Raw genomic sequence first — 23,288 nt, 5'->3', positions numbered from 1 at the left:
CTTTTCTTGAAGGCAAAGTTCTTTATAAAGTCATTAAATCCAACTGACGCAACAGCTCATATTCAATGGACATGAAAGTTAACCCTCAATCATACTCCTTGGTAAAACAGTGTCACTCGCCGAAAAGAACGGATCCACGTTGATCGGTTTTTATTTTTCAGCAAGAGACACTCTCGTACGCTGGAGTATGTATAAACAGACACCGGGTAGTTGTCATCAATGAAGTGAGCAATGCTGATCACGGATTCACGCTTATTTTTTTTGCCAAAGGGGAGAAAAAAAAGTCCTGCAACTTCCACTCCGTAGTTGTTGCAAAATAGTTTCCAAAAAGAACAGATCTACAAGCTATCATTGTGTCATGATGCAACCCGTTGACAGCTTGTAGATCTGTCCTTTTTGGCAAGCAACACCGTTGCGCGACAGAGTGTAACTTAAGCTCAACGTAAAACGAAAACCAATCAATAGGTATGTGCAAGAAAACATTTTGTGAAATAAACATCATTAGGGAAGGAAGATCCATCTTGATACAAAGATAGGAGCCTCTGTAATTCCACATGCGTCATGTGTTTACTTCTGCCTGGGGTTAGGGGCCTTTACTATGCACGAGGGCATAGCAAGGGGTCAATGATGTCACCACCCGCATACACAGAGCTGTATGTGTGGGCGACAGAAGCACTTCCGTATGACATCCGGCGATTTTTACAGGCCACTCTTTCTTCCTATGAAGAAGGAGTAATCCGGAAGGACGGTATAGGGCGGAGTTAATGCATGCACAAAAGAAGAAGAAGAAAGAAAAAAAAAACATAGTTGTCCGTTCACGGATTGGGAAAAAAAAATCCAAGGAGTGTCTTCCTTGTTCTACTGGCAGCGTGCACAAAAAGTTTGGCACCGATAGGTCCAGCGATTTGCGAGATTAGCTCCGGAAATCACGCACTCACTCACTCACACACACACACAGGGGCGAAAACAATCTCTAATGACAAATGCAAAACTATAATAACCTTGGGATGCATCGATATATCGACCGTACATCGTAACGGCCGATATTCGCCTTGTTGACTGCCATCGGCCTATCGTAAAAATAAGATGACATTCACAGGGGGCGGGGCAGTGGCCGATGTTTACAGGTCGTTGTATAGCAGGCTTTGTCATGTGAAAGATTATAGTAAAGGTTGTTTCATAAATTTGTGTGATTGGACTTTGTGCGCATTCAAAGATAGTGTGATGAATGGCTGAAAGACATTCGTTGTACCACGGTGTCGCACAAAAATAGTGAAAATAGCCAATCTATAAGCTCACAACGCATTACATCGCGCCGTGTTGCAATCTTGTGCAGTAGGTCTGCTAATTTCACTATTTTTGAAACTTTTTGAAACTCTTTGACATTTGTTTCTTCCTTTCTTTATTTTTTCTTTTTGCGATAATGACATGCCCAACATGGGGATGCCAGGGTGAAGTGGTTAAAGCTGCTGTAAGTGATATTCTTTTGTTAAAATAAGTGTTAAATAATAGCTCTATATTCCGATATAGAGTGTTTGTTCAGTAACAGGGGTCTGTCTCCCCATCTCCAACTTCTTAGTAAACAGGACAACAAAAACAAAACAGTTCGGGAAACCAATTCTAACCAATCAGGAGAGAGAACTCATATATGATATAGGATAAACAATTGAAATTGGAAGTGACTAAATCAAATCAGTGTGGCCAGACTTCACCTGAGAAACGAGCAACTAGGGCTATGAAAGAAAAAAGCTTTATCAATGCAGTGCATTTGGTCTGATGTATTTTGAGTTCTGTATCACAACTGGATACAATTAATTTGACACAATTAATTTGAGATGGTCAGCAGCACTACTGGCTGTGTGACACAGGCTACAGTGTAGCTAGTCTCACCAATCTGTGTTGTCTCCTTTGGTTTTGAGAACTTCAGTCCAATACAAGCCCCCTTACCCCCCCAACAAAAAACTATACGCAACCTGCGACTATCAATAAAAACAAGCCTCAAAGTCTCTTATAATAAGCAGACTTGGCAACGACAAATACAATGAGGGTTATAAATTAGCAGTAGAACACTTGAATCAAATTGAAGCTGATAAATTATCTTTCTTGGGTCATCTCTCCTGATTGGAGGAAATTGCTATCCCCGACCTGAAAATTGTATTTTCTGTTTACTAAAGAGGTGGAGAGATTAGTAAATAGAGGCACCATTATGCTAATTAATGCTAACGCTATTAGCATATTAGCATCTTAGCTTAGCATGTTAGCATTAATTAGCATAATGGTGCCTCTATATACTACTGGAGAGATGGGGGGAGATGGGGGACCCCTGTTTACTGCAACAACACTGTATAGCTCGGATTACTATCGGAACATATAGAGCAAGAACACCTTTTGTCTTAAAAAACAAACAAAAAACATCTCTTACAGCACCTTTAAGTCGTGGGGTGGAAACCTCATATGTCCAAAACTGTAGCTTTTCAGGATTCAAATTCAAAAATAGCAAAAGTAGCAGATCTGCTACTTTTGATGCTTTTGTGTGACGCTGTAGTATGATCAGGTATAGGGGCGTTAATTTACGGGGGGAAAAAACACAAAAATATGGAGATAAGAGGTTTCTGCCCGACAGCAACGAAATGCAGGACAAGACGACACAACTAAACCTCACACAACTTGCCTTTCTGCGCTCCTCCTCGTCGTCTTCGTCGTCGTCGTAGTCCCTGTAGGTGATGGACCTCCGCTGTGGCTCCTCCCTGGGGGGCGCCAGGTGGTTCTGGGTCAGGGGGGACGGCTGTGCCGGGGCGTGGGGGTTGCTGCAGTGGGCTACGGAGGAGCTGACCTGGAAATACATTTTTTTTACTTAAGTAAAAGTATCAATACTGCAATGTAGAAATACTCTGTTACAAGTAAAAGTCTGGAATTAAAAACGTACTTGAGTAAATGTTCAAAAGTATTGGTATTAATATGTACTTAAAGTACCAACAGTAGAAAGTACTCATTATGCAGAATGTACCATTTCACAAGTTTTCAAATGTATACAAATCTTTTGTAAATAGCAGATCTACAAGCTCACAGTGCGTCGCAGTGGCGTTACAGAAATATAGCACCATCTGAGCTTTTTTTACAGGCGCGCCCCCTTTCCACGCCTCTTTTTCAAGGGCTGTCTATAGGACTACGTGTGTACACACACACACACACACACACACACACACACACACACACAGTCAAAAAGATGAGCTGGTTTCAACTTCAGCTACAAAGATACGAAGCTACAAATATGCTGTGTATCTTTATGTCTTTGCATCTTTGTATCTTTGCGTCATTGCATCTTTGTATCTTTGCGTCTTTGTATCTGCCAGTGTGAACACAATCTCAATGACTAATTATCAACAGCTAATAGTCTACACACTCTGTATATTTAAGACTAGACTAAAAACCTTTCTCTATGATAAAGCCTAGCCGACGTGTATAGACTCAGTCACCCTATAGTCATCCTCTCTCCCCTCCCCACCTCCCCCTTTCTCCTCTCGTCCTCTCTCTTCTCGTCCTCCCTTTGGTTGTGTGGGTTTGTGTCCCATTGGTACAATCGTAATTAACCCTGTACGGATTCACGCTCTAGTAAGGCCTGCCACTAATTCTACAACCGGGGACCCGCTCCCCGGAGTTTCTTTTATTTCCCACGTCGCAGGTCCATGGACTGTCACTAGGGACCCCCAGCTGCGGCTCAAGACTGTGACTGCGGACCGGGCCTCTCCATGGAGCACGACCGTGGATTTCTACTACACTACACTATACTGTATATTATCTTAACATTCTTATATTATACCATTATATACTGCATACACATTATTGCTGTACTATATTATATTATCATATACTATCCTACACTATTATATGTGCTACTATTGTTACTGTTACTACTTGCACTGTATCTCTTTCTGTCTCTCCTCTGTCTCTCTCTCTCTCTCTCTTCTTTCCCCCGACACGGTCGAGGCAGAAGGCCGCCACCCTAGAGCCTAGGGTCTGCCTGACGTTTCTTCCAGTTAAGGGGGAGTTTTTCGTTGCCACTGTCGCAAAATTGCTTGCTCAGGGTGGGATGTCGGGTCTCTTTTCTCTACATGTAAAGTGTCTTGAGACAACTTGTTGTGATTTGACACTTTAATAAAATTGAATTGAATTGAATTAATAATCACTGGTTACAGGCCTACCTGGGTGGTGATGATGGGTGGAGAAGGAGGAGGAGCCTACCTGGGTGGTGATGATGGGTGGAGGAGGAGGCGGAGGAGCCGCCGGAGGCTTGCTGGTCTTGAAGACGGGCGTGTACTGACCCGGGAGCAGGCTCTGCTGCTGCTGGACGGTGGCCGCCGGCGGGGGGCGGTACTGGGCTTTGGGCGGCTGGGTGGTCAGAGGCTGGGGGGCCGCGGGCGGCGCCGCCAGGGGGCGCGCCAGGACCAGGGTGTCCGAGGAGAAGCTGCTGGGGGGCATGAAGCCGGTGCGGCGGTGCGCCGGCGGGGTGAGCACGTGCCCGTGGAAGCTGTGACTGGGGGCTATGATGGTGGACGCCGCCGCCGCACAGTGCGGGGGAGGGCGGGGGGGCGGGGTGGAGCAGGGGGCGTGGCCCAGCAGGTGATGAGGCCTGGAGGTGGTGGAGGTGGGCGGGGCGCTGTACGGAGGCTCCAGGGTGGAGCTGATGGTCATGTACTCCTCGTCCGCCAGGATGGTCAGCCCGTTGCCCATCAGGCAGTAGGTCAGACTGCCGTCCGCCTCCTCTCTGACGCCGCTGCAGGTAGAACGTTTGTATACATAACAAACACACATATTAGGGGTGTATTTGTAGTCAGTGGCGTGCACAGACATTTTGAGGGGCAGGTGCTCAAGTAAATTATACTTTTTTGTTTTTGTTTACATGGTCTGCTCTTTTTTCCCTCTACACCTATACCTCTTTGCCAAAAATAGCCGATCTACAAGCCCACAACGCCTCGCAGCGCGAGGCGTTGTGGGCTTGTAGATCTGCTATTTTTGGCTAAAGTTCTCCTCAGAAAAGGGATGCTAGGTTTCGAGTGGTTATGGTAAAAAGGAAAATCATATCACATAAAGATTTGGCGGACCCCCTGTAGTAACTCTGAGGACCCCCTAGGTGTCCCGGACCCCCTGTTGAAGACCCCTGCTGTGCCCTTTTTCAAAAGGGCACTTCTGGTCAAGAGGGCAAAGGGCAGGTGCTCTAGCACCACCTAGAGTCTATCTGTGCACGTCCCTGTTTGTATTGCACCGTTTGGTATGAGGCTTTTGGTTCAGCACACACGACGACCAGAATGATACCCTCTTTTTAAAAACTAGCGGTTCGGGCCGCTACGCAGACCTCACACCTACGTCTCACCTCTGATCCGACCAACGTGCCCGTATATGGAGATCTCTGTATCTGTCAGTCCTTGTCCCTTTTGTGCGCATACATGTACAGTATATGGAGCTGACCGTGACGACAAATTGGGGTTAGACAACACATTCCATATTTGGGTGTGGCTGCACTGGGAACTCCTTATATGGTTATGGCCGAGTCATAGTGACATGAGCGTGAGGACGTGGTCCTCCCTTTAGCCAATTTTAATATAGGATAGGACTAGATATTCAAGCTGCTATGCGGCCTTCAAATTAAAGGTTATTAAACACTGCTGTAGTTACCCATATGTGTGCAATTTAGTTGTTTTGGTGTGACCATTGACGGTGTGCCTGTGTGGCTATTCTGATGGCAGACCCCTGAACAGTGTTTGTGCCAAGTTTGGTGCGGATCGTAGCAACAGTGTGCCTCGCAAGTCCGGATGTTACGTCCACTGTCCACCCACCCACTGGAATTCTGGGTAATGCAGGAATAAACGAACGACCTGCAGCAGAAACTGAAAATCAGCGTCTCTGGTCTGGTGAATTATGAGAGTGATGGTAGAGAATGGTGGATAAAATGTCCTGTCTTCTACAATAGAGTGTGTTACATCAGTGGGAATACTTCAAACATCAGCCCACAAAATTGTGAAATGTGCGTGAAAATGTCCTTGTGTGTGCGCACACGTGTGCATAATGTGTGTGTTTGTCTGGGCACAAGTGTGTGTGTGTGCAACCCGATCTCACACAACTTATATAGATGCAACAACATTGTTGCATCTATATAACTATAGAAAGCTATAAGCTGCCCTGAGAGCAGCATTGAGAAAGTGCCCTGAGAGCAGCAAATTAACATTTGTTGCATCTATATAACTATAGAAGGCTATAAGCTGCCCTGAGAGCAGCATTGAGAAACTGCCCTCAGAGCAGCAAATTAACATTTGTTGCATCTATATAACTATAGAAGGCTATAAGCTGCCCTGAGACCAGCATTGAGAAACTGCCCTGAAAGCAGCATTGAGAAAGTGCCCTGAGAGAAGGAAATTAACATTGTTGCATTTACATACAACAACATTCATTTGCTGCTCTGAGGGCAGTTTCTCAATGCTGCTCTCAGGGCACGCGCAGTCTCAAGCGAACTGGAGCCACGTGAGGGACCACCGAAAGAGCTAAGGCAAACGAGTTGCCATCCCGAACGTTGCGACGTTCGCTTGAGACTAGTCAGCGCCGTTTGAGTTATGTACCGATCGGCAGAGAATGGTACATTTTGTTGTGGGGACTGCTCTGCTTCCGGGTCGCAACCGGTTACACCCACCGTGGGACTCGCCGTACATATGCACAGATTGTCGGGTTTTCTCGGCGACTATGCACGGAATGACATGCACTGGGTCCGTGCAATGTATACTAAATTGTGTGAGATCAGGCTGGTCTGTGTGTGTGTGTGTGTGTGTGTGTGTGTGTGTGTGTGTGTGTGTGTGTGTGTGTGTGTGTGTGTGTGTGTGTGTGTCTGTGCGTGCGTGCGTGCATGTGTGTGAGTGCATTACCTGGTGTACATAGGCTTCGAGCCAGGCTTTGAGCCGGGGCAGGCGTCCAAAAGCTCCGCCGCCGAGTACGCGGCCATGTTGACGTGCTCGGCTCCTCCCCCTTTGTCATTGACTTCATGCGGCTCCCTGGCGCAGTGGGGCGGAGCCCGCAACGAGGTGGGCGTGCCCCTCGCCGAGGCGGGCGGCGCCGTCAACGACAACGACGACGTAGGGGAGGCGGCGGGCGAGGCCGGCGACATGGGGGACGGGGGCGAGGCGGGGGGCGAGGTGGGCGAGGGGGGCAAGCGGGGGGGAGACGGGGGAGCCGCCACCGGCACTGGGGGAGGGGCCGGGGGCGGGGCACGGTCCGAGAGCTTGTCGACGTCCAGGCGGAGACGCAGGCATCCGACCGCGGGCGGGGGGGCAAGTTTGGGCGGAGGGGGGGGCTGCAACACGGGGACCCAGTCGTCCTCGTCGTCCTCTTCCTCCTTGGGCAAGGCATCGTTCAGGATGACGTCCTCTGTCATCAGCTTGAAGAGCAGCTGGCTGTAGTCCTCATCCAGAACGATGTCCAGAGACCTGGAGCGCACCTCTCTGTTAAGAGATGGACTCTGTACACACACACACACACACACACACACACAGGGGTTCCCAAACCTTTTCATTTATACCACAACCACATTTTATGAGGGATTTCTTTTGGCGTGCCTCAGCATGGGCTTGTGTGTGTTCAAAAGCAATCGATAGACTCTATCGATTGCTTTTGCGATTGATCGAATAATCTAGAAGCACATTTTTGGGTATTATATTTTTTTATATATCAACGAATGGAACAATCCTAATTTATTCAATATTATTGTATTATTTTAAGATATTGATAGTAGCATGTGGGTACAAATGTAAAACAATTGCTTTGATATTTGGCAGCTTAGGGTATGTCCATAAGATGTGTGAGCGAGGACTACAAAAAAACGTGTGTGTGTGTGTGTGTGTGTGTGTGTGTGTGTGTGCGCGTGCGTGCGTGCGTGCGTGCGTGCGTGCGTGCGTGCGTGCGTGCGTGCGTGCGTGTGCGTGCGTGTGCGTGTGCTCACCAGCAGGTCATCCAAATTGCCCAACGATCGAGCACTAGGTCTGCAGATCAGAAGGTGAACTTCCGACGGAGCCCCCCGAAGAAGAGTCAAGACCCTCTGAGACAATAACAAAACAGCAACAAGACGACAATACAATAATAAGACAGTAACGCCACAATAAGACAACAATACGATAAGACTGTGACACTGTAATAAGACAGTAAAGAAAATAATAACAAAGTATAGACAATAATAAGACAATCATTTGACAGTACAAGACAATGAAAAGACAGTAAGTTACAGTGAACAGTGTGTATAGCTTTATAAAACACAAACAAGTTATGTGCATACAGTACTATATCTCTGCTGTAGGGCAGAAACCAACTATGTCCAACAAAAACATTTTTTAAACAACACAATAGTGACTCATAAAAGTTGGTATGGTGACTTAATACATTGTCAGATACTTTCATGTGTCCTTATATTATCATCACTTTACCCACATCCAGGTCAAGTGGGGTTAGGACGTTTTTAACTAGTGATGCAAAATATAGAAGCCAAAATTCCACCATGTTTTTGTGTTTTATTGATGCTTCTAGAGCATTTGTCCATTTGATAGATTGAATCATTTCAAATTATTTGACAAAATGTGCAAAAGAGGGGTACCCAGGTACATTATAAGGATCCTAGCTGCACATCAGACTATGCAGGTGAAGTGGGGCAGTATTGTGTCTGAACATTTTTATGTTGGTAATGGTGTCAAGCAAGGTGGGATTTTATCTCCTCTATTGTTTAATTTGTACATGGATGATCTGTCTAGGAAACTGAACCTTTGTAAAACTGGCTGTGTCATACAGAAGGTGATTCTGTTGTCAACAACCTTATGTACGCGGATGATTTAATTATCTTTTCCCCGTACAGTGCAGGCTTACAACAGCTTCTGAGGGTCTGTTCCCAGTATGGCATTGATTTTAATATTAAGTATAACGCCAGGAAGAGTAGCATCATGATTGTGCGAAGTAAAGAGGATTAAAAAGGCTGTATTCCCTCTCAGTAGCAACATTCTTGTGTGCAGTGAGATCAAGTACCTTGGTCATTGTATCTCTGATGATCTCACAGATGACAAAGACATCCATAGACAACGCTGCAAACTGTATGCCCAGGCTAACATACTAATGTGCAAATTTCACAAATGCTGTGTAGATGTCAAGGTATCACTTTTTAAAGCTTTCTGTACGGCGTTGTATACGGCTCACCTGTGGAGTAACTACAAGGCTAGCAGCATGCAGAAACTAAAAGTTGCATATAATGATAATGACTGTTGCTGGTGAGGGTACCAAGATGGCACAGTGCCAGCCAGCTGTTTGTTAACTTGGGGGAACCTACCTGTCAAGACCTTTTAAGACATTTAATGTACAAATTCATGTCGTCTTGAAGAGTCTGACAATCATGTTAAGAAGATTTTAATTAACCCTATGAAGACTTCTACTCGGTTCTCTTCCATGATTTGGAGACATTGGCGCAACAGTCTGTACTGACTGTGAGCAGCTGTAGTTGGACTGTTTTTATGTTTTTCTTTTGTTTTTTTTTGCTTTTTAATTATTTTTATCATTGTGCTTTTGTCATTCTGTTTGTGATATGGACCATGAGTCTGAAGTAAAGATTGAATAGGCTCTATGCACAGCAGCCATATTGGGAATGCATTGGGCCCCTTCCTTACTTCCTCCACAGGTGTTACCAATAATACTAATTAAGGCTCTGTTCCAACTTCCATTTAGTGTGGCATAGTGGTCGTCTTATTTTCAAGGACCCCCATAACTCTGAGAGTGTACAAATGGAACCAAATGGACCCTCACGGGTCCATTTGGTTCCATTTGTACACTCTCAGAGTTACACACCCACCTTAAGGGGCCATTTGGAAACCAAAATGGAGTGTTTCCAGTGAGCCAACATGCACAATGTCAGCACCCTGACCAGAATGGAACAGAGCCTTCATTAGTATCATTGGTAACACCTGTAAAGGAAGTAAGAAGAGGCCCAATTTCTTTCCAATATGGCTGCTGTGCATAGAGCCTATTGAATTGAAATGATGTGGAGATAGTTGTTTTGTCCATCATTGATTAGAATGATGAAGTAAGACGGAAAAAAAACCTAAGTTGGAGTTAGGTGATTTTTCTGACAGTTTGAGGATCCAATGGAGTTAGGAGGTTTAGTCAGAAGAGCTTTTTAATACTTTTCATTCGTTCAATAGTTGTAAGACCCACAAACAGAGGTAAAGGGTGTTGAATAGCACTGATTTATTGAAGGGATAGTTCACCAAAACAAAAAAAAATCACTTAACCAACCTTTAAATAGCACAGCTCTTTACCTGATAGGAGAGGTCCCTGACACACTCCCCGTTCACAGAGATGATGATGTCCCCCTCCCGCAGGAGGCCGCTGTCCGCCGCCGGCTGGCCGGCGAACAGCCGCTTGATCCTGACCACGCTGCCGGCGTCCGGCCCCGACGTGATGTCAGAGATGTAGAAACTGAAGCCCAGGCCGGACTGGCTCTTCCTCAGGACCACCTCCATGGTGTTTTCTACAGAAAACAAACAAGAACAAACAAAGCATTCATCGACAACGAGCACAAAAAGCTGTAACCAGAGTTTTTTTTTTTTTCGGGGATTGATTTCTCATTGCCGTCCCAAAGGCCCCAATCAGTGAAACAAATGCAAACAAAGTGGGCAGACAATGTTACTTTGTTTCTCTCTAGGTGAGTGACCCCATAGATCAGTGATTCTCAACATTCTCAAACGGACCCTCAGTTTGATATTGTTGAGAATATTGAGAAACCTCGTATCTCCATAGTTTAACTTTTTTTTTCAGTGTCATTTTAGATTTCTTTCGCTATTCAAAAATAGCAGCGCTATGAGCTTGTAGCAATTTTTTTTTAAATCTTGATTTTCTTTTGCAAATCTTTGAATATATATTTTTTAAAGTGATGAGCTTGTATATCTGCTATTTTTGAATAGCCAAAGTGATTAATGTATGTTTTGTAATAATAATCAAAACCTACAAAGTAGCTAGTAACTCAAGTTTTCAAATAATTGCAGTGGAGTAAAAAATACAATATTTGCCTCTGAGATGTAGTGGAGTAGAAGTAAAAGTACTGAAAGGCGATAAAATACTCCAGTAAAGTAAAAACACTTTACTTAGTTACTTTACACCACTGGCAAAGTGTCTATTTTGAACAAAGCTTCCAGGAGGAATGTAACAGTGAGATATTGTCACATTCTGGCAGGTTCAGCGTCACGCTCTGATAAAAGACACACTGGGTTTGTTAACCCTTTCAAGCCGGGAACTGTATATATATATATATATATGTGTGTTGCTATAATATCAGTGGTTCTCAAACTTTCAAGGACCCCCAAAATGATATGTGTCAGGCGCCCCTCCCCCCCCCATCTCAAAATATTTTGTTCCAGTGACCCCCCCAGAAGCAAAGATTTGAGTTAAAAATGATATAATATATTCAAAAAAGTTCACGATTTTTCCAAAAATATCGCTACTATGAGCTTGTATATCTGCTATTTTTGAATAGCTGATGAAATCATGTGAACAGACGCATTTCTGCAAGAAAAAAGGTTAGACACTGTTCAGCTCTCGAGGTGGACAGAAACCGGACTGAAAGGGTTAAGAGGAAACACACAGGAGCTGAGACAGTCAACGGGCTGGTTCAAGTCCCCCGGCGGGGAGGGGGGGGACCAGAAGAATCTGACAGCAACCACAGTGTAACTGTCACAAGACTCACTATCACCTCTGGGCAGTGTGCGTGTGTGTGTGTGCGTGTGTGTGTGCGTGTGCGTGTGCGTGTGCGTGTGCGTGTGCGTGTGCGTGTGCGTGTGCGTGTGCGTGTGTGTGTGTGCGTGCGTGTGCGTGCTTACCCTCATGGGCAAACGTGTAGTCCTTGGCTCTGCTACTCAAGGTCGTATCTATGGAGACCCGGGGCCTGGGGGATTTGGCGGGGGAGGAGTCGGCTCCGGGCTCCAAGACCACCATGGGGTCCCTCTCCAGCAGCAGACTCACAACCTACAGAGGTAACACACACACACACACACACACACACACACACACACACACACACACACTCGATATCAAATAATAAGAATCTGCGCTGCGTATATTCATGACACAAACAACAGTTATATTATATATACAAAATATATATATTTTGGACAATTAATCACAGGAAAATAAAAGTGTAATAATAATGAAAAATGATGTATTATAAAACACTGTCTTTTTCCCCCCTCCTCAGATTTACAATAATTGAATTGAAATGTAAATAACTGAATGACCTTTTTGCTTACTGTACACACTGTCAACCAGTGAGGATAACGTTTTTTTTTCCCAGGGGAAGCGACTGATGTGCCTAGTAATTAGTTTTCAGTGAGAGGCGAGCAGGCAGGTTAGGGCATTGGTTCTCAAAGTGGGGTCCGGGGAACCCCAGGGGTCCTTGCGGGAGTTCCAGGGGGTCCCTTTGGATAAAAGCGTCTGCTAAATGACTGTAATGTAATGTAATAATGTCCCCAGCTAAATGATGGATAGTTGGGAACCAAATTGACCCTTATGGGCCTGTAACTCAGAGAGTGTACAAATGGAACCAAATGGACCCTAACGGGTCCATTTGGTTCCATTTGTACACTCTCTGAGTTAAATTGACATTGCTTTTACAATTTAATTGGGGTCCCAGAGATACAAATGCCATTCAATGGGGGTCCGTAGCCTAATGCATGGGGGTCATTGACATTAAAATGGTTGAAAATCACTGCTAGAGCCGTGAAAATCTTCTCTTATGGGGGTCCTTGGTATATATTTTCAAATGGGGGTCCGCGGGCTAATAAGTGTCAGTTTGGGGGTTCTTGACATGAAAAAGTTTGAGAACCACTTGGTTAGGGAGGCGAGGGAGGGCAAGTTGACCGACGGATCGACAAGCGAGTTGCGATCCCATGAAATTGTCTCGTTTGGTGTTCATCTCACGCACACAGCCGTCCGTCCACCTCAAGAGCTGAACAGTGTCTAACTTTTTGCTTGCAGAAATGCGTCTGTTCACATGATTCTGTGATTGTATTTATTTTTTATTTATGCTGTCTGACTGTACTGATGTCTCATCTGGTATGTTTTTGTTTTCATAGCACCTGTTTTTACGTTGCTCGACTAAAGGATGGAAATTAGCGTATTTTCCTGTGTATTTACATTGAATCATATGTTTTGTTCATTAATGCATGCTCCCAATTAAACAAATACATTTTAAAAAGTGTGGAAAGGGCTTAATGCTTTAAAGTTACAGTATACACTGTTGTATACTGTACGACAGGGGTGATGCAACGTTGATGATGGAGAGGGCCACTATATTTCCACACTCACTCCAGAGGGCCATTCTACAGTATGTCACACAAAAATAGCAAAAATAGCAGATTGTTATTTTTGCATTAGAATTCAGATTTATTTTTTGTTATTTTTTAATTGGAATTGTGAAAAGTAACATTGTTATTTAATTTCAAATGCATTTAGTTATACTTATGTTAACTTTATGAACTTAAATACAAATACATTGGATATAAAAAAGACAATTTTAGTACTAGTCATTAAGCTACTCATATAGAGTGAAGTAATTAAAGCGGGTCACGTTTGCATGTTTGGAATCATAACAGCTGAAATCAATAATATATCAGTATTCTGATATTAACCTGCGGGCCGCATTAAGTGAAGGTGGGGGCCGCATGTGGGCCCCCGGCCGCCAGTTGCCCATGTATGCTGTACGATAATATATAGACCAATTATTTGTTTACTAACATTGAGACTGGACGCACAGGTGATTGTTTCACGCAATCAATTCCCAACCTGTTGTTTTGGGGTGCGCTGGTTTCAGCACACCCCAACCCCCTCTTGTGTGTTGGCTAGTGAGGCGAGTCCTGGCGAGACCTGATAGAATGGGTTTCATTGCGCGCATACTGGGTTGCACGCATACTGGTTGCGCGCATACTGGTTCTAATCAGTGTGACGTGGTCTGTTAAGGGGTCTATAAATCAGGCTTAAGCTGAGTAACAGCTTAGCCACCGGAGTGGAACATAAACCTGCCTTAACCAGCTGAAATCTGCTTAACCAGGACTAAAATAACCACACATGTAAACACACGCCTCTGCCCATGCATCAATGAGGAGTGGTGGAAAAAGTACTCCATTTTTTTTACTTAAATAAAAGTATCAATACTGCAATGTAGAAATACTCTGTTTACTTGAGTAAAAGTACAACATTATTTGCATTAAAATATACTTAAGTAGCCTACTGAAAGTAATGGCACTAATTTTGCAGAATGTCCCATTTCACAAGTTTCCAAATGTATAAAAATGCTTTGAAAACAGCAGAAAATAGCAGATCTACAAGCTCACAACCCGTCGCTTTGCGACGCGTTGTGAGCTTGTAGATCTGCTATTTTGAAATAGCCCAAGTACAGTATGCATTGGGCTGAAGGGGTTAATGCATATTTTGTCAAAATAATCAGAATGATCATAATCAAAAAAAGTAACTAGTAACTAAAGTTGTCAGAATATCGTAGTGGAGTAAAAAGCACAATATTTGTCTCTGAGATGTTGTGGAGTAGAAGTAAAAGTATTGAAAATTACTCAAGTAAAGTAAAACTATTCTCAAACGTGTACTCAAGTACAGTACTTGAGTAAATGTACTTAGTTACTTTACACCACTGTCAATGAGTATGTGCTAGTAGTGTGTATAGTGTATGTGTACTGTATATAATACAGTAGGTCATCTAGGGAAAAGGTCTGCTTTCTGCCCCTGAAACCAAAAATAAACACGAGGAGCAGAAGTAGCATTGAGTTTTTATTCTGCACCAGCAGCACCACAGATCTGGAACAAACTCCTAGAAAAAGTGCAGGACTGCATGCTGCCACTCTGATTTATTTTAGAACACAACTAAAAGAAGAAAGAAGAATGGAAAAGAGTAATTTGTAAAGGAGTGGCCAATATATGAGACGTTTAACTGCATTTGGGGAGTAAACACGACTACTACTATTAATACATTTTTATTTTTATTATATCTTTCGTTCAATTGTTGGTTGCTGGCTTGTTGTTGATTCTGTCTTGTTTGTATTTATCTCATTGTGAGTATGTTGTCTTATGTGTCTAGTGTTGTGCACTTAATTGTTAAAAATCTATAAAAATATTGAAAGAGAACACAACTAAACACCCTTTAATTGAGTTACTTTTCTTTTTATTTCTCTTCTGCACTGTAACTGTATGTATTAATTAATTTACTTATTTAGTTTTATGCATCCTAATGTCATATAATTAATTATATATATATATATATATATATATATATATATATATATATATATATATATACAAATATAGTACATAGTGTTTTCTCTGTGCACGTGTATGCATGTCAGTCTTTGCATGTACAGTGTGTGTGTGTGTGTGTGTGTGTGTGTGTGTGTGTGTGTGTGTGTGTGTGTGTGTGTGATGTGTGTTTGCGTGTGTTACCTCCCCAGTCTTCTTCAGACATTCCACGGCCTGCTTGTGGGTCACGCCCCTCAGGTTGAATCCGTCAACCTCCAGCAGTCTGTCACCTGTCTCACACACACACACACACACACACACACACACACACACACACACACACACACACACACACACACAGCATAATGTAACAGTGGGTTGGTAAATGCAGGGCCAGATGGTGGTGCCACAGGGCTGTGTCTCCTCTTGCTTTGCTGTTCTTATTGTGTCATGATCCGTGACTTGTTTCTGTCTCCCTGCTGTGTTTTCATATGTTCCTTGTTACCTGGTTTCACTTAGTGTTTCACCTTTCTGTTGCGTTCCTTTTATTTTGTAGTAATCTAGTGTCTCCTGGTTTCCTCTGTTGCTGATCTGTACCAGTCTTGTCTTACCAGTCCTGTGATTTTGTCAGTGTTTCCACCTGTGAGTCCTCTTTGTCCCCCTGTCTATCCCAGTGTTGACTGTCTGTTGAGTTCTCCTGTGTCTAGTTAGTCCATGTCTATTTATATGAACTGTGTTCAGTCCAGTATTCCTGGTGTCTTAATGTATCTTAGAGCTTTACTTCCCAGAGTTAGTTTCCTAGCGTTTTCCCATTGTCGACTCTCTGTTTAATAAAGCCCTCGCATCTGAACCATTCTGCCTCCGCCTCACTGTGTGCTCTCAGGTCCTATAATTACACCTCTCTGCCTCACACCATGATGTATGGGAGTTCAGAGAGTACATGTGAACGATGTCACTTCCTATCAATTCAATTCAATTAAAATTAGTTCTACTTCATTCCTTCTGACCGCCAGAGGCAGTGTTTTCAACACCTGGATATTCATCGCGCGCTCGCGCATAGGTCGAATATTAATACCAACAAAGTCACTCGTGACCTGTGTACACGCACGCCACCTATATAGGTGCGGTGGACACAGCGATCATCCTCTTTTCATCTTTTCGCCTCCAAGAGGCGTAGGTCGATCAACTGCAGCTATGCATGGAGTCTCGCAACCGACACGGTTGGGGCTACGGATTAGTTCGTCCTCCAGAGACTGCGTAGTCTGCTTTATACATTGGATTACCCCGTTCATAGGGGCATCGGAAAGAACCGCAAAGGAAAAGAAAGGACGCATGTAGGAGCAGCCCTGCAGCGGTGAATGGAGCTAGCTTGCTAGCACTGAAGCTAACAACAATAGCAGCGTGAGCTTCAGCCCGCTGCACTGTTGTTGTTTGTCCTGACACGGATAGCTTGGAGCCATGGCTGTACATTGGCGACGGTGAGTGCATGTATTGGGCTGTGTTTACAGGGATGGATAACATGTTTTTCTGAAAGAGAAAATATATAATGGAATGTGCATCTCCCTCTGCCGAAGCCATGGCGGGCGGACCACCGCCAAATAGCGTAAGCATTGAGTGTGTCTCGCTGAACTATTGCTTGTCGCTGGACGAAAGAAATGGAGAGTATTAGCGCTGAGAGTGTATCCCATTCTGCCGCTTTGAGGAACCATGTGCGGACCACCGCAACATAGCGTCAGCATTAGGAGTGTTTCCCATTCCGCTACTGCTTGTCGCTGGACGAAAGAAGGGGAAAGTATTAGCGTTCAGAGTGTATCCCATTCTGCCGCTTTACAACCACGTGCGGACCACCGCAACATGGCGTCAGCATTGTGAGTGTTTCCCACTCGGCTACTGCTTGTCGCTGGACGAAAGGAGGGTAAAGTATTAGCGTTGAGAGTGTATCCCATTCTGCCGCTTTACAACCACGTGCGGACCACCGCAACGTAGCGTCAGCATTGTGAGTGTTTCCCATCCACTGCTGCTTGTCGCTGGGAAAAAAAAAGAAGACTCATTGAGCACTGAGCTTGTTAAGGTGAGATCCCCATGCACACAAATCATAGGATATGTGAGAGACAGGCAGATATACACACTGCCTCCCTCAGGAATGCCAGTCTTGAGCCCTGTAAGGGGTCTTTCTAAGCGCCAGCGCCCATGTACTAGGACCTCAGGCGTCAAGAGGAGACGTCAGGAGTCCGTTGTCCCGCAAAGTGGACACAGGCAGCGGTGGCCTAGTGGTTAGAGGGGCGGCCTTGATACCGGAAGGTCCCTAGTTCGATTCCCCAATTCATCACATCAATCATGAATCACCGCTGAATAGCCCTTGAGCAAGGCTTCCATGCAGGGTCTGGCTGTAAATAAGTTTCGCACTTAGTCCAACACCCTGGGTAAACAACAAACTTTGCTTTGCTTTACATTGACCTCTGAGTTTGCTCAGATTGAGGCCCTTCTTCTCAACCTGCAGCCTGGTGCTCCCCGCACCGATGCTGTGCCCCCAGCGCATCCACTCCAGGTCAGAGATGGGAACTATGGCCATGATACTGTCGATGTTGCTGATCAACATGAGGACGAATTGCAGCCTTGGACTCCCACTTTGAGAGACCGCGGCAGAACCTGATTGCCTGATTAATGTCTCATAGGAGGTGCTCTCCCCTCGACGACATGACGGCGGTGGAGCCAGATTGACTGGTTAATGTGTCTCATAGGAGGTGTTCTTTCGCCTCGAAGGGACGACCAAAGCGTTAATGGGCGCAGTGGCGGAGAACTGGACTCCATCAAAGTACAAATACCTCGAAATTGTACTTAACTACAGTACTGAGTACATGTACTTAGTTACTTTACACCACTGTATGAGCCCTCTTCTGTGAATGTTTTGGCTGAGAGTGGTTCTCACTCTAACGCAGACATTCTATCTACCAGACATGTGGTGCTTGTTAGCTTGATTGCTGCAGCTAATAAAGAGCATCCAGAGTGTGCTTCACTCGGTCGTTATTGGACGATATACTGTGTACCTATTACTACATGTACTTGGTGCTATGCCCAGAGAATAACACACTACCGGACAGGTGTGTGCATACAGGTCCCAACTCAACTGAGCGCTTTAACACATGTTAAGTAGTAAACGCTGCTCAGTACTGACTTAAGCAGCATATTTTGCCTGTGATATAACAGGGATATGCCAATACTGCCACTGTGTGTGCTTAACCTCACAGTTTGAGTGCGTATCATAGCTGCTGCTATTCGGATTATACTGTTTCGGGCTTGGCAGTAAAATGGAATTATAATACTAGTATGGTTCAAGTGTGTCTCGCTTTGCCATCACTTGGTTATCATACTGTGTGTATTTGACACACACATGACATGACACTGTGGCTTGAGTGGTTCTCGCTCCTTGCTACGACGACGTTACATATTAGTAACATTGTATGCTGTGTACTGATAATAATTAACAAGTACATAGGTACTTGACGCTGTAGCTTGAACGATTCTCGCTCTTTTGCTATGGCTACGTTATCAATAGCACTGACTGTATCTCGCTCTTCTGCTGTTGCCCACTAATACTGTGTGTACCTGGTACTCACTACTGCTATTCAACATATGCAGTATACTGTGAATACTTGATATCATTGCTTGAGTGTATGTCGCTCTGCTGCTATCCAGATAATACTATGTGCTTGGTAGTGCAATAGTCTTAAATAATGCTATATGACGATTGAAGTGTTGCGCTTCGCCACTTCTTGACTATCATACTGTGTCCTTGACACTGTAGCCTGAATGATTCTTGCTTTCGCTACGGCTACGTCATCAGTAGTATTGAGTGTCTCACTCTGTTGCTGTTGCCCATGGATTATTGCAACAATTGCCGGTCCCCTCTGGTCCCAGAAGAGAAGGTCCATTACTTGCGCCAGTCATGTCCTGACTATGGTGCCTGACACAGGCTATGGCTGTGAATGTTTGGCTGATTGGCCAGCCATGGGGAGTACAGCCCAATAAGGCCTAGACCTAAGGCTAGTGGTTGATGCCAACATTGCTTACTTTACTTACATTACCTTACTGTAAGTCGATCCGGATTAAGAGCGCCTGCTAAATGCCTAAACTGTAAACATTGCTTCTCTGATGGTGTCACTAGATGAAGCTATTGATGACTGTTGCTTATGGCCACAGTGTTAGTCTCTGGTCTGCTACCTAGAGCCATGCCACAGCAGCTGGAATGGGATGTATTGGACATTCCCTTAACTACCTCGCCCTGGCCCTCCGGCATGCGAGTGTTGATGCGCAGACACAGCGCCTATACAGCGCCTATACAGCGCCTATCACTCTAGGCGTTTGCTTGCGTGATTAGGGAATCAGCAGACTGTCTACTTGCATAATGTCAGTGCCACGTGTGGCTTTTCTAAGGGGTGGCCATAACTGAGTGGTTAGTGGCCCGCATGGGGAGCCAGAACCTCTGGATGTCCCGGGTGCGATGCCAGGCCAGCAATGGGTCGATGTGTGTCCCTATCTGAGCCCCTAATTGCCCCCTGAGCGCCGTTGAATGGCTGCTCACTGCTCCTGGTAGTTCTAGGATGGGTAAATAAATACAGCGGATGAATTTCACGTGTGTACAAATGTGGTAAAAAAAAGAAAAAAAAGAAAGGAGTGTGGACCATTCCAACAGGCCCCACTCTCATGGAGGGGCAGTGAGACACTTCACACTCTGCCTGTCATTCCAGGCCAGACGTTTGGGCCTGCTACCCAACAGGCCTTGCAGCATTGTGCACAGTGAACAGGCAGTTCAGTTCAATTGGAAGGCTTCTGCTTGATCTACTTGATTTACTCATATATATATATTTGTGGCTTGGGCCTCGAACCCCAAAACTGCAACAGAATGGTGAGGGTCTCCAGCCAGTGTCGTTGATGCACTGGACCTGCATGCGGTGCACCTGGCCCTCGGGATGTTTATGCCGTGTTCAATAACACAATATGTCAACAGTCTGTCTTCTGGGGCGCTTGACCCAGTCAGTCTCTGCAGGAGGCTTGGAAGCTCCTTCTGTGGGCCTTGCCTCATCTTGCAAATTTCATAGCAATGCGCTTGCTGGGTGTACAGTCCAGGCTGCGGACATGTTTCCCACTGGAAGCCTCTTGGATCCGATAGCAGTTCGGATCACGTGCATAGGTATGGCAGAGCGGTAGTACCGTTAGCCTAGGGGGCATGACGCATTGTTGACTGTAGGTCTCCCTTCCGGGACAGACCAGTCCGTTAGGGCAAGATGCTCTGGCCTACTGCAGCTTCTCAATGAAGTGCCTTGGCCTCTCCACGGAGACAAGATCTCCGGTCACAGTTTGGGGGGGAGGTGCATGTGGCATCCTCACTCCTAACCTTCGGCTGCGTCATTGACCACTGAAACTCAAAACTATTGTCCGAACATTACTGGATTTTCGTACATCGTACACCAGGGCGTTGCACGCCAGTGAGTGTAAACTGTGCGCTTCATGCCCTGGCCATTGCCAGAGACTGTTAAAGTGTGATTCCGATGGTTTTGGGTTTACCATATGGCAGACCCCCCCCTTACGTCCTCAGAGGCTTTCTGCCTGTCACGGCAGCTAGCCTATTGATTTGTTAGTTTGCTGTGGAGCAACTGCATTCTAGTACCTGCCTATTGGGTCCCGTCCGGGCTCTGTGGCAGGACATAGCTGTGATGGCCGGAGTTTGGTTGTATTTGTCTGTGAAGGGCACAGCTGTGCCTTGGCTCAATGGAGACTTTCATTGCTGTGTTCAGGCAGATGTACGTCTTCAGCGGGCCTCTAGGTTTCCCCCAAGGCATTTTTTGACCGGGGATGTTGCCAGAGCCTCTCCCTCAGTGATACAGGCTTAGAGCAGGCCAGGAGATGCAGCCGAATGGGCTTCATCTGTCATGGGTTTTTGCCCGCTCCTATATATATAATGTGTATATATATATATATATATATGTATATATACAGTGTCAACCTGGCCGTCTCGCAGCGACGGCTGTGCTGTTGTCTGTTCATTCTATCTGCAAACCGAGCTCGGTAAGCGCAGATTCCTCGTGACTATGTTGGTATTAGTCATCCAGGTGTTGAAAACACTGCCTCTGGCGGTCAGAAGGAATGAAGTAGAACGAGAGTTATGCATATAACTAAGGTTCTACGAATTCCGGATGACCGCCAGAGTTGACTGTCACTCGGAATCTCATTCTCGACGAAAAGATTTCAAGAGGATGATCGCTGTGTCCACCGCACCTATATAGGTGGCGTGCGTGTACACAGGTCACGAGTGACTTTGTTGGTATTAATATTCGACCTATGCGCGAGCGCGCGATGAATATCCAGGTGTTGAAAACACTGCCTCTGGCGGTCATCCGGAATTCGTAGAACCTTAGTTATATGCATAACTCTCGCTTTATTGGCATGATAAAACATACGTTTATATTGTCACGGCAAGTGTCAAAAACATAATAAAACGATAATAAAATAAAACAACAACTGGGGAAATTGGAACTTGGAAGAACTTAGTTAAGATTTCTGTTTGTTTTCATTGCATTGAGCCTGACCCTTACAAAGCTAACCCCATGTCGACATGGGGTTTCACACATATCCTATAGCAACGACAGACCGTTGATAAGTAATTAAAAGATTACCGATCTGAATGCGTCCATCTTGCTCAGCCGCTCCCCCGGACACCAGACTCTTGATGTAGATCCCTCCATAACGGACACTGGTGTTTATTCCTCCCTTTTAGAGATAGAAACATTACAGCATGTCAGAAACAACACAGATTGAGTCTAATGCCTAATTTGTATGCCGTTGTGCGAAGGTGGTCCTGCACCAAAAATAGCAGATCTACAAGCTCACAACACATCGCAAAGATTGGCTATTTATGGTGCGGGACACTGGTGTGCAACAAAGGATATACAGTATATCGGGGATAGTTCACCCAAAAAAACACTTATTTTCTATGGATTAGTCACCACATGGAGACTTGAATTCATGGATATTTTTTAGTTTTTGTCACATTCCAAAAAAGTCATTTTGGGGGTGAACTATATTTACACACCGGGGGCGTGACGGATAAAATAAGTACTTGCTGGCAAATATTTCTCATAAAACTATTCATATAGTTGATGCCTCATTCATACAGGTTGATGCTTTTATTCACCCAAAACATGAATGAAAAAGTTTGAGAAGCACTGAGTCACACGGTGATGACATCATCATTACAGGAAGTGACTCACAGCGACGCTGATGCCCAGGCTGCCGCTGACTTTCTTCAGCTCCACGTCGATCTGCTCCCCGGCTCTCTGCAGGCTGCAGATGGAAGGAGACCTGGAACTAAACGGATCCTAAAAATAACACATGAAAAACAATGAGGGCTTTTAATACCTTAATGCGTCATAATGTTTAATGACGCAACACTCCTGACTCATTTCATAAAGTACGCTCAACTAAAGACATTCTTAATTGACCAATCAATACATACTCACACACACACACACAGATTGCTTTGGGTGTGGGGGCACGATTCTGCTGCAATACAGACACACACTCATATGCCCAGGGGTGAACATAACAGGTGCGCATGCGCACCCAAAATAAATAATGCGCGACACATCAGACGACGCAAGGCGCTTTTGCGTACCAACAGCTGGGACAGGAATTTCCAAGCTTTTATTTTTTAGCTAAACTAAAAAATAAAAGCCTGGAGATCGAGGCTAGGAATTTACTTCCTGAAGCCACACTCACACGATCACTCTAAAGCACGCGTCGGCCCCATGTACAGCCATTAGGCGCAGGAGGAGAGGACGCATGCTGCACGTGATTGTGTGAGTGTCTCGCATCACCTCGAATTGCCTCGCTGCGGCTGTTAGAGGCACTCGTCACCGATGATGAACGTGAGAAAAAAAATCCCCCCCCCCCCCGCCCCGTTGACAAAACTGTCCGGTGGGCACCGT

General features: G+C 45.1%; 1 protein-coding gene and 1 long non-coding RNA gene across 2 annotated transcripts in view; both read right to left on the bottom strand.

Moving 5' to 3' along the window:
• The window catches only part of LOC311059249, a 510,343-nt gene that overhangs the window by 212,775 nt on the left and 274,280 nt on the right, over positions 1-23,288 (bottom strand). The gene's annotated exons all lie outside the window — the stretch shown is intronic.
• Positions 1-23,288, bottom strand: part of ptpn20 (protein tyrosine phosphatase non-receptor type 20) — a gene marked incomplete at its 5' end in the record, with an annotated part of 91,682 nt that overhangs the window by 33,510 nt on the left and 34,884 nt on the right. The window contains 9 exons of the mRNA XM_084075409.1: positions 2,672-2,833; positions 4,243-4,774; positions 6,912-7,501; positions 7,982-8,077; positions 10,329-10,540; positions 11,886-12,030; positions 15,508-15,593; positions 21,978-22,071; positions 22,572-22,679. Of these exons, the coding sequence (XP_083931535.1) occupies positions 2,672-2,833; positions 4,243-4,774; positions 6,912-7,501; positions 7,982-8,077; positions 10,329-10,540; positions 11,886-12,030; positions 15,508-15,593; positions 21,978-22,071; positions 22,572-22,679 (2,025 nt within the window). The remainder of the gene's footprint in view (positions 1-2,671; positions 2,834-4,242; positions 4,775-6,911; positions 7,502-7,981; positions 8,078-10,328; positions 10,541-11,885; positions 12,031-15,507; positions 15,594-21,977; positions 22,072-22,571; positions 22,680-23,288) is intronic.

This window comes from Gymnoscopelus microlampas (genome assembly GCF_963454915.1).
Source record: "Gymnoscopelus microlampas genome assembly, chromosome: 13".
Taxonomy (NCBI): domain Eukaryota; kingdom Metazoa; phylum Chordata; class Actinopteri; order Myctophiformes; family Myctophidae; genus Gymnoscopelus; species Gymnoscopelus microlampas.
This window is presented reverse-complemented; position numbering and strand designations above follow the sequence as displayed.